The sequence below is a fragment of the Heterodontus francisci genome, chromosome 33, assembly GCF_036365525.1.
Source record: "Heterodontus francisci isolate sHetFra1 chromosome 33, sHetFra1.hap1, whole genome shotgun sequence".
Taxonomy (NCBI): domain Eukaryota; kingdom Metazoa; phylum Chordata; class Chondrichthyes; order Heterodontiformes; family Heterodontidae; genus Heterodontus; species Heterodontus francisci.
The window spans coordinates 40,942,059-40,954,411 of NC_090403.1; the positions used below are offsets into that span (position 1 = coordinate 40,942,059).

Sequence of the window (12,353 nt, forward strand, 5' to 3'; positions counted from 1 at the left end):
TCAGATCAGGCAGAGAATGGTTAGATGCAGAGTAAAGTTTCTGTTACTCCCTGCCAAAATATACCTCAGCCCCAACCTCAGAATAGCAGCTCCTAATGTGCAAGTCGTTACCAACATGGACCAATTTGCTTGTTTCCATGTTGTAATTTCTATGTAACAGGTCTGATGCTCCAATTCCTGTGATGATATCCTTTAGCTTCTCTGAGTGAGTTTTCCCAATTTACTGCCAAATTAGAGGCAATTTTGTGATGTGGGCCTGTACCCAACAAGGAACTGGGTCAATTCACCTCACATAGAAATCTTAAAGCTAGAAGACAGAGGAGACCTTCATTCCACACCTACACCATCACCCAATCCAATATTGTCTCTACAACTTGTCTGCAACACAGAATCATGGAGAAAATGAGCAGACAGTCGGTACAATACCTACTTGTTTCAGCTTTCTTTCTGTCCTCCGGATTCCTTCAGTGATTGGATGATTTCACCCATCCCCTCAATTAATCCATTGACAAATCATACTAAAAATTTCAGCTGATTAAGATATTGTGAGACAGGGCTGAAGGGTTTTTACATGAAAAACCCAAGACTGATTCACACACAAAGGCCTTTTATACAAGTCTTGATAAATATACAATTTGGATCACTGCAGATTATCCTCCTAGCTCTTATCTTCTCTACTAAATTTCAACAACTAAACTGAAACACAAACAATTCTAACCAGAAATACAAACTCCTGCAATATGGAGCTCTCCAAATTCACAGCAGCCATCTTCTTCTGTTTGATATCCACCTCAATTCATCAGTTCTCAAAATTGTTAGGAACAAAAATGTTTTTAAAGGCATGACTAATGTCTTAGGTAATTTGATCAATGGAATTTCAACCAGTGTTTTACAAAAATATGCATACAGTTTATAATGATGATGTTTATTGAGGGAGCTTTCTGTTGTTGAATGGTTAGAACATAAGAAATAGGAGCAGGAGTAGGCCATTCAGCCCCTCAAGCCTGCCCCGCCATTCAATAAGATCATGGATGATCTGTCCCAGGCCTCAACTTCTCTTTCGGGCCTGCTCTGCCTAACCCTCGACTCCCCAAGATATCAAAAATCTATCTACCTCCTCAAATACATTTAGTGACCTAGCTTCCACAACTCTCTGAGGTAGAGAATTCCAGAGATTCACCACCCTCTGAGAGAAGAGATTCCTTCGCATCTCAGTTTTAAATGCGTGCCCCCTTATTCTGTAACTATGTCCCTAGTTTGAGATTCCCTCACGAGTGGAAGCATCTCTCAACATCTACCCTGTCAAGCCCCCTTAAAATCTTATATGTTTCTATAAGGTCACCTCTCATTCTACTAAACTCCAATGAATAAAGGCCTAACCTGTTTAGCCGTTCTTGATAAAGACAACCCCTTCATCCCAGCCTAGTGAACCTTTTCTGAACAGCCTCCAGTGCTAGTATATCCTTCTTTAAATACGGGGACCAAAACTCTATGCACTACTTCAGATGTGGCCTCACCAACACCCTGTGCAGTTGTAACAAGACTTCCCCATTTCTAAACTCTAACCCCCTAGCAATAAAGCCCAAAATTCCATTTGCTTTCCTAATTACTTGCTGCACCTGCATACTAACCTTTTGTGTTTCATGCACAAGAACACCCAGATTATTCCGTACTACAGTATTTTGTAGTCTTTCTCCATCTAAATAATAACCTGCCTTTTTATTCGTCCTACCAAAGTGGATTACCTCACACTTTCCCACATTGAACACCATCTGCCAAGTTTTTGCCTAGTCACTTAACCTACCTATATCTTTGTGTCCTCATGAACTATTTTTGTATCATCAGCAAATTTGGATACACTACACTCTGTCCCTTCCTCTAAGTCATGAATATAGATAGTAAATAGTTGAGGCCCTCTGACCGATCCTTGTGGCACCCTACTAGTTACAGCTTTCCAACCTGAAAAAGACCCATTGATCCCGACTCTCTGCCTTCTGTGTGTTAGCCAGTCCTCAATCCATGCCAACACATTACCCCCAATATTCGGAGCTCTTATTTTGTGCAATAACCTTTTATGTGGCACCTTATCAAACGCCTTCTGAAAATCCAAATACACTACATCTACTGGTTCCCCTTTATCCACTCTGCTTGTTATATCCTCGAAGAACTCTAACAAATTTGTCAAACACGATTTCCCATTCATAAAACCATGTTGACTCTGTTTGATTGCATTATGTTTTTTCTAAATGCCCTGCTATTTCTTCCTTAATAATGGACTCTAGCATTTTCCCAATGACTGATTTTAAGCTAAATGGTCTGTAGTTTCCTGCTTTCTGTCTCCCTCCTTTATTGAATTGGGGTGTCACATTAGCGATTTTCCAATCCACTGGTACCTACTGGAATCCAGTGAGTTTTGGTATATTATGACCAATGCCTCCACTATCTCTGCAGCCACTTCTTTTAAAAACCCTTGGATGCAGGCCATCAGGTCCTGGCGACTTGCCTGCCTTTAGTCCCAGTTTGTCCAGCACCTTTCCCCTCGTGAGAGAGATTGTTACAAGTTCCTCCCTCCCATTTACACCTTGCTCATCTATTACTGTTGAGATGTTTATAGTGTCCTCCACCGTGAAGACCGATGCAAAATATTGGTTTAAATTATCTGCCATTTCCCTGTTTCCTGTTATTAATTCCCCAGTCTCATCGTCTAAGGGTCCTCCACTTACTTTAGCTACTCTCTTCCTTTTAATATACCCATTTGTTTTTATATTTCTTGCCAATTTACTCTCAATTTTGTCCCTCTTTATTAGTTTTTTAGTCATCCGCTGCTGGTTTCTAAAAAATTCCCAATCCTCTAGCGTACCACTCATTTATGCCGCATTGTACGCCTTTGATTTTGATTTGATACTCTCCTTAACTTCCTTTGTTATCCACGGGTGGTTCATCATTCTCTTCGAGTCCTTCCTTCTGACTGGAATAAATGTTTGCTGAGTGTTATGAAATATCTGCTTAAAAGCCTGCTACTGCTCATCTACTGACTTCTCCCATAGTCTATCTTCCCAACCCGCTTTAGACAACTCTTTCTTCATACCTCTGTAATTGCCCTTGTTTAAGTTGAAGTTGTTTAAGTGTCTTTAAACTTTATACCAACATCCTGTAGAACTATGAAGTGCCACATTGAGATGTTAATTCATAGAGTTACTTCACCAGTGGTTAGAAGTGTTTTATAAAACTTTTTTTTTTAAATAAGTGCTTCTAATAAGTTTCCCTTCTCTTTAGAAGCTGCTGACTCTTGCAAGATGCCAGAGGCTGACAGTGTCCATGGACTATTGCTTCATGGTCCATGGGTGCTAAGCAGGGTTGCCAACTCTCCATGGACATCCCCCAGGGCTCGTTCATGTTTATTTGCCTTTCAAAGATCGAGTCCCTTTTAGTTGAGGGTTTTGCTCCCCATCAGCCAATGTGAAAAAAAAATGTGTTTATTCACTGGCAGGGTTTGACTGGGTATTGGGAAATTGGGAAATTTCTCAACTGCCCTCCTGAGAGGTACCACTCAGTCACGTTCCCTTGATCCTCCACCACCTGTATGCGTGGTCAATTTTTCATAATCTTAAACAAAAGCAGAAAAGTCGGAAACACTCAGCAAGTCAGGCAGCCTCTGTTGGCAGCTATGCCACAGGCACAGGGAGCTGGAGGGTAGGAATTTAAATGTCACTCAAGGATAATTGACATGAGGAAGAAAAACAAGTCCAGCAGGGTTTGCTAATCAGTTTATTCCCAGAATGGTCTGATAATTGTGACATCGGAAGGCTACAGACGTAGCAAAAGATGCAGTGAAAATAGCGGGTTGAAGGGGCAGCGGGGGGCATGGGAATTGAGGCAGATGGAAAAAGGAAGTGAATGGATTTTTTAAAACTTACCACAAGTACTTCTGTAAAATGACTACTGCTGCAGTTAAAATACAAACAGGCATTATTTGCAATCTTTACTGCCAATGGTGCTCACACAAGCTCCAGCACAGCCTAACCTGCTAGCGGAAATCTGGCCAACCCAGTCCTTGCCCTAGTCCAGATACATACAAATTGGCCACAGCATTGACACCATTACCCACCTGCATGGTAGTTTTACGGCTCTTCATCCTTCTCCTCGTCCATCACCAAGCTGCCCTCGTGTCGCTTGCTTACCTTAATTATCTATTTCACCTGCAGCCCACTCATGCATGCTACATTGGAGCTGCTGTGGACTAGCTTCTGGATCACCATGTCAAAGCTCATCCTCCTCTTATCGTTGTGCTAGCGCTGCCCATGAGCTTCATTTCCATATTTTCTCTCGGGTTGGTCAGTGCAGTCCTTGGGAGACCAATCTTTAATTTTGGCAGGCTCCCAGACAATCCAGGAGTGTTGGCAACCTCAGTGCTTAGCCTCCTCCAATACCTGATCCAAATGGCTATTCGTCATGTGGAAATACAATGGAAAAGAAAGATAAGGCAAAGTGAATAATGGGCAACCAATCCAATACCCACTTTCCACTCCCTCCAGAGGTCAAGTTACCCCCTCTATATATATTTATTATGGGAAAAAAACACTGTGATTCATTCCTGCAAAAGAAATCTTTGTTTAATAGCAGGACTATGAAATAAGATCCAATATTCTCCCTGTAAAACCCAATTGATTGAGATCCTAAAATGATACTCTCACTGTACTGAATGAATGGCTACACATCTAACCCCAATGGGAGCACAATGCTGGCAAAAACACAAGGTCACACAAGAGAATGGGAGCATTACCTCAAACTAGAGGATGGTACTCTAGGCCCAATCACAACAGCATCGCATTCGAGCACTGACTCGGAAGACAGGAAGGTAGAGGAAGGAAAAATGTGATCTCCACTGTGCGCCTCTGCGTAGTAAAAACTTTAACAAATGCTTTATGTTTTTTTGCATGGAGTTTTCCCCCTTGTTTCAATTATCTCAAAGTTATAATAGGTCATTAAACGTTATGGAAAGCGCCTGTTCACATGGATAATTAAAAGGAACAGTTTTGGGCAGTTGAACAGGGGCGGTCCAGTTTAGTTTTATACTGGTGAAATCTGCATGAAATCAAAGTAAATATTCTCTTTTCTGGCTTAGCTGTGAAACATTCTGTCGACTTTCCCTTTGCTGCATACCACTTTCACAAACTGCAATTGAAATTCTCTGTATGTGGGTCAATTGCCACATTTTATGATGATTACAGTAAAATGATGAACTTAATCAGATTGATTGATTGATGTTGCTGCCAGATGAAGGTGGCCCTCAGTGCTCATTTACTTACTGCATCTGAATAATCTTTAACTCCTTTGGAATAGGGGAAGCCTACTAACAGGAAATGTCAACCTGCCAATATTCTTATCAGATAAGAGGTAGATTTGGCGAGCTTGAATAGATACCCTTAAAGTGTTATAAAACATTTGGAACCATGCTCGGTGATGGTAAAGGAAAATTATGCAAATACTAGATTGCTGCATTGGGAAAAACTGTATACAGTATTTTAAGATCATTGAATAAGTTATTCTCTATTTTACTCAATCTATAACATGGTAAAAAAATTCCAAGGAAGATCTTATAGCTGGCCTGTGATTTAACAAAATACAAAGTGCCATGGTCATGTGAATTTAGATCAGATTATTCAGGGCAGTGGGAGGAGGAGGGGGAAGGGTGTCTTTTGAAATGCTGCATCACACAGTGGCTAAGCTAACGGTTAACTGCTGTGATTTCCTTACACACATACACAGCTCCCCAGGTCAGCTGAGTAAATCAGCGAAGACAGGATGCTTCCTGCAGAGCTAGGGAAAAGGAAAATAGGCAACATCTGTCTGTGCCATCCTCACAACTGTTAGCAACTGGTTCAAGGGTTATTATTCTGGGATAGGTTTCCCTGCCTATCCACTGATAACAGGGGAAGAGGGCAGTGCAGGTGATGCAGTTAAGTAGTGAGAAGATAATGAATAAATATTAAGGGAGAAAAATAAAACAAAAGAAAGATTCAATCATGAGGCACTGTTTACATTTTGAAAGAAATAAAAGGAAACAATTTATACAATGCCTTTCATGATCTCAAAACACTTTACAGCCAATGAAGTACGGTTGAAATGTAGTCAGAGTTTTAATGCAGGAAATTCCACAGCTAATTTGCACATAGCAAACTCCCACAAAAAGCAATGTGATAAGGACCAGATCATTCGTTTTAGTGAGGTTGATTGAGGGATACATATTGGCTAGGACACTGGGGATAACGCCACTTCTCTTCTTCAAATTCATACAATGGAACCTTTTACATCCAGCTGAGCAGGCAGAGAAGCTTCAATTTAACTGGAGCGTCAACCTGGATTTTTGTGCTCAAGTCTCTGGAGTGGGACTTGAGACCACAACCTTCTGGGTCAGAGGCAAAAGAAAGCCACAGCTGACATTTTGTGTATGTATTTGCATGGGAATAATTCAGAGCATCATTGTTGCTGATGATGTTTACATGAACATTGAAGATGATGGTTTCACATGAAGGACACTTTATTGATAGCATAACAATTTTCAAGGTCATTTTTCATGTGGTTAGCAGGCTAGCATCTGTGATGTAACGTCTCAGACATTTATTACGTTAGAATTAAATGAGAGGAATTAATGTAATTTGTAACATTACATGGTCACCAAGAATCCGTGCCAGTTTTGCGTCAGGCCAGTTACAATTTCTCCATGGTAACAGAAGTGCTTTTCTTGGGCCAGGCAACCACTCAAGCACATCAACATTTTCTGAGACCATGTCAACAGTTAAGAATAGATTAGAATGAGCATCAAAAGGAAATGGGAATAAAGTGATATGGAACCAGGGCTGTAGGTACATGGGATTTGTACTACAATTTGCGTGGAATGTGAACACCAATGGGAACTGTTTAGACTGAGCATTTCCATGTTGCAATTTTTGTCTAATTAAATGTCTCCAGAGAAGCTCAGAACTGCTAATCCAATCTGAACACTAAGTTTTAAAAAAAATAGGAATACAAAGCACCATCACTTCATCTAGCATAGCAGACACCATCAAAAATCAAACGGAGGAGCAACTTTTCATCTTCGGCCTGTTGCCCAATTTTCTTTCCTTTTATCTCCACTTCTTTTGAAGTCACTGACTCATGTCTGATTATGGCCCCAGGGACCATAAATTACCTAACCCTTCTTCTTAATCTTCATCTGTCAGCCCCTAGACAGCAAGTGGAATCAAGTAATTTGACTGCATAGGGCATCACACCAAGCCAGTTCATACCTCTGGTCATTGTTCACACACATCATGGGGCTGGATTTTCCGCGCACACTGGAGCTGGGATCAGAGGGAGGTGGAAGCTAACAATAGCTCTGCCGGCCAGCGTGCTGGTTCCCTGGCTCCATCCTGCCTCTGGGCCATTTTTGCGGAGGCGGGATCGCAGGCTGGCAAAGGTTACCTGGCCACATGCGATGGGTAGGTGATCAGACTTATTAAGAGCCTAATTGTGGCCAATAAAAAGGACGACAACTAGAATTTTCCAGTTAGCCTCTAGGTTCACACAACGGCAGGGGCCAGTTTAGGTGCCTGGAGGTGGGTGTATGTCGACAGGCCAGGGGGCCAGCATTCCAGGCATGCATAAAGGCCCTCCCTGCCTGGGTGCAGGAGCAGCCACAGGCCTTCCCATAGAAGGGTTCCACCCCTGTCCCTCCATAATGGTGGCCTGGCTGCTTGATATATTTTTTACATTAAGATTTCAAAAAATTGGAAGAGAGCGCACTCTCTCTTACTTACATTCCATTATAGCCGACTGCTCCTCTGAAGCTGGCAGGCCTCTGATTGGCCCTCCCCAGCTTAGAGATCCCACCCACCATCCTTAATTGGCAGAGACAGGTTCTCTGTCCAATTAACGGGCCACCCCCTTGCAGATCCCAATTAATGACTCTTTTCCCCCCAAAAGGCAGGTTCGGAACCCGGAAACAGTCCCAACCTCTGTTTCCCATCCACGCACGGAAAATCCACCCCATGCATTTGCCAGCTGGCATCACTGTACAGTAATGAGATGCAGCAACCCAGTCTAATTTATCTCCCCTGCCTAGCCCAAGAATGCTGAGGCTATCCTGGCTGAGACTAGTCAGACCAGAGATCAAAGCTGAGATCTTCCTACTCGCTATGTTACGGTACACAAAACCACATTCTTCTACTCCTGGCAGTATTGAATGGGCAATAAATTCTGGCCTTGCTAAGAACACCCACATACAGTGAATTAATAAATTAAAAAACAAAACATAATTAAAGAAAGATTCTGAATACAGTATTAAATTTGTCAGGTTATGTTATTTATCTTGTTCCAACTTCAAGTGCTGTTGGTTTGCATCAACTGCTCAAATTTACTGGTCAGCTTTTGACGCCAAAAAGAGGCATATGGTAAATGTTGATGAAATCATTGAAGATGTAGATACAGGTCGCTGAGCTTTTTAGGAATGGGTTTTAATAAGGAATCCATTAGACAACACAGCTTTAAAAGCGTGCAATTATACTGCAGATTTCAGACTCACGGGGGCCAGACTTTCAAACACCAGCGGGGTCAGGACCGGGCGTGGATGAGATTTAAAAATCACAGTCGGAGAGGGCATCTCTGGATCCGATCGCCTCCGGGACAGACTCCAATATTTAAAGTGAGGGTGGGGAGTGGGGTTAGAGGGAATCGGGAACCCACTCACATCCAATTAACAGCCTATTAAGCTCCAAAAGGAGCTTCCTGAGGGGCTGGTAAGGTCAGGACTGCAATTTCAGATTTTGGCGAACCCGAACATTCTGATGCATGCTGGTTCACAGCTGTCTGATTCACAGGGAGGGCGAAGGGAAACTTATTTTTTTGAGCTTGAAAATTATGGGGCCCTCAGGGGCATCCTGTACTGGATCATGCACATTACCTCAGTGATGGATGGTTGAACTCCAACTTATTGTTTTATGCTGCTGGCCCTCTAAGGAGCTGCTTGCTCTCTTTGGCAAGGCAGTGGCAGGCTCCATCATGGCTGCTGTCTGCCTTGTCCGCTCACATTCAGCGGACAGCTCCCATCTCCTAGAGATGCTCGGCGCCAGTAATTGGGCGCTGAGCTTGCCTCTTGCCCAATTAGGGCATTTACATTTCAAAATAACCGTCGCGTGAGCGATGCAGTTGAGACGCAGAGTTGGGGCCAGGGGTTCCAAACCCCATCTTGAAAATCTGGCCCACTGTGTAAGGTTTGCTGCTCAGTGTGATTTTGAACTGTCCAGATCAAGACAAATCCCGGCTTTGATCCACAGTCGATGCAGAGTTTGTTATCTCGGTTAGGGAGCAGTGCTGGGAGGGCAGTGGGGGCTACAACTGATGTCAGCACCCTTGTACTAGTGAGGTGAAAAGAACATCCAACCTTTACCCTCTACTGGGAAGTGAACGTGCAGAGGTACTATGTGAACAGAGGATTATGAGTTATTTTAAAATTCTGCCTAGACTAACTGTTTAGGTTTCACTCAAAGAACAATGAGTAAAGAACAATGAGTACAGAACTGGAGGGCAATTGGCAATTTTATAATGACAACTGGAGGAGTTAGTGCCTTAAGGGAAAAGAGGAGATATCTTTGAAAGGTTTACTGTATCACTACAGCTGGGTGTGATCAACACAACAACATTGCCAAAGAATGCTGTAGTTGCTCAAAGATTAACACAATAATTACCATATTTTCAGCAATAAGAGCATTACCTTTCAGAATGGCTCAGATTTATCGGAATGACTTGTCAGGTCAACCTGCAACTGAATTGTCCATGCACAGGAATTGTTATAGGCACTTGTTGCATTCTTGCTATCTTTCCAAGTTTCTTTTCTTCCCCCTCTGGCTGGCCAGGTCTGTATTACTGTAAAATTGAGAATCAGAAATACTATGCACTGGATTTATATGACAAATGACAGCAGTTGGCAGTTTATAAACCTATTTTCTTGTGATCTGTATCTTCTGCAGGAGTGCCAGTGAATGAAGCAATAATATCCTCAAAACGTGAAGGTTTTCCTTCAGATTCAGTGTACACACCATGCCAGTTCTGTCAACAGCAGCAGGTACAATATGATTCTTTCTTCTATACTCAAGGCATTTGAAATTGATTTACCAGAATTCAATTACAATTCTCTAAATGAGTTTCTTGCTTAATCCTTAGAACAAGCACAGTTATTTAAAATAGTCATTCTATAGCTGTTTTGCTAAAACAAAATCCTGTTTTTAACCAAAGTTTGAACTATGCCTTGATATGTGGAATGTAATGAATATTGAAAATGCATCTTAAAACCCAACTATCATTCTTTCAGTTACTTATTAGTCTGGAGTTTGAGGACCTTAACCTTCAGGATAGCCATCCACATATTGCTTACTGGGTACTTGCTATATTATCACTGCAAGTTGCAACAGAAATGTAAGCCTGAAACAGAACAAATGGTTTCGATAGAAACGCAGGATCATAGGGTAATACACGATCTTTGAAGCCTTGAAATTCCGACTCTTAACTGATCTCAGCTCAAAACTCTCCCCAAAATTTAGAACAAGAAATCTCTGTGCACAAGTTAATAATATAAGAAAGAAGAATGATTGGAGTGAATTTAAGAGAAAAATCCACATATAGCAAATATGCTGTTGGTTTGCTATAGGTTACAATAACGGTTTGTAAATAGATCCAGGAAAATAAATCATTTTAGATCATCAAAGAACGTCTTGTTTGTTACGGAGGTGTTTCCATCACAGCGTTAATAAAAGAGCTGTGAGTGATTAATTGAGAAGCAAGCGACCTCATTGTCCTCTTCAAAGTCCAAAATGGAGCCCCACAATAGGCACTTCACCAACAAACGTGTGTAATATATATTTTTCATGATGCTGGAATTCATTCTGAAGTTTAATACATATAAAATAAAACTCCTATTTTGGTAGCTGTTTGTAAATGAAAGCAATTAAAAGGTAAATGAGGACAAGAAACATATGCAGTAATTGTCTATTATAATGTAATAGTAATAGTCACGTATTATTCACTATAATGATATTAAAGGAGATATTCTATGTAAAAAACCATAAATCTACAGAATTTAACTTAAAAAGGGTCTAATTGTTGCATTTCTTTTACTTTAAAAGTGACAATCAATATGTTGAAGCATATGCTACGAAGTCAATAAAAAAAAGGAATGAAACCGGACGGACCACCCGGCATTGACCTAGGCACCGGAAACGACAATGGCAAACCCAGCCCTGTCGAACCTGCAAAGTCCTCCTTACTAACATCTGGGGGCTTGTGCCAAAGTTGGGAGAGCTGTCCCACAGACTAGTCAGGCAACAGCCTGACATAGTCATACTCAAGGAAACATACCTTACAGACAATGTCCCAGACACTGCAATCACTATCCCTGGGTAAGTCATGTCCCACTGGCAGGACAGACCCAGCAGAGGTGGCGGGACAGTAGTCTACAGTAGGGAGGGAGTTGCCCTGGGAATCCTCAACGTCGACTCTGGACCCCATGAAGTCTCATGGCATCAGGTCAAACATGGGCAAGGTAACATCCTACTGATTACCACCTACTGCCCTCCCTCAGCTGATGAGTCAGTACTCCTCCATGTTGAACACCACTTGGAGGAAGCACTGAGGGTGGCAAGGGCACAAAATGTACTCTGGTTGGGGTCTTCAATGTCCATCACCAAGAGTGGCTCGATAGCACCACTACTGACCGAGCTGGCCGAGTACTAAAGGACATATCTGCTAGACTGGGTCTGTGGCAAGTGGTGGGGGACCCAACACGAGGGAAAAACATACTTGACCTCGTCCTCACCAATCTGCCTGCCGCAGATGCTTCTGTCCACGACTGTATTGGTAGGAGTGACCATCGTACAGTCCTTGTGGAGACGAAGTCCTGCCTTCACATTGAGGATACCATCCATCGTGTTGTTTGGAACCATCACCGTGCTAAATGGGATAGATTTCAAACAGATCTAGCAATGCAAAACTGGGCATCCATGAGGCGCTATGGGCCATCAGCAGCAGCAGAATTGTACTCAACCACAATCTGTAACCTCATGGCCTGGCATATCCCCCACTCTACCATTACCATCAAGCCAGGAGACCAACCCTGGTTCAATGAAGAGTGCAGGAGGGCATGCCAGGAGCAGCACCAGGCATACCTCAAAATGAGGTGTCAACCCAGTGAAGCTACAACCCAAGACTACTTGCATGCTGACCTGTATAAGCAGCATGCAATAGACAAAGCTAAGCGAACCCATAACCAACGGATCAGATCTAAGCTCTGCAGTCCTGCCACATCCAGCCGTGAATGGTGG

At 42.4% G+C, this 12,353-nt stretch overlaps 1 protein-coding gene across 1 annotated transcript in view; it reads left to right on the plus strand.

Annotated features, from left to right (window-relative positions):
- The first annotated feature begins 8,111 nt into the window (after positions 1 to 8,111).
- Positions 8,112 to 12,353, plus strand: part of LOC137347994 (MAGUK p55 subfamily member 3-like) — a 66,661-nt gene continuing 62,419 nt past the window's right edge. The window contains exons 1-3 of the mRNA XM_068013066.1: positions 8,112 to 8,217; positions 8,336 to 8,401; positions 10,008 to 10,102. Of these exons, the coding sequence (XP_067869167.1) occupies positions 8,112 to 8,217; positions 8,336 to 8,401; positions 10,008 to 10,102 (267 nt within the window). The remainder of the gene's footprint in view (positions 8,218 to 8,335; positions 8,402 to 10,007; positions 10,103 to 12,353) is intronic.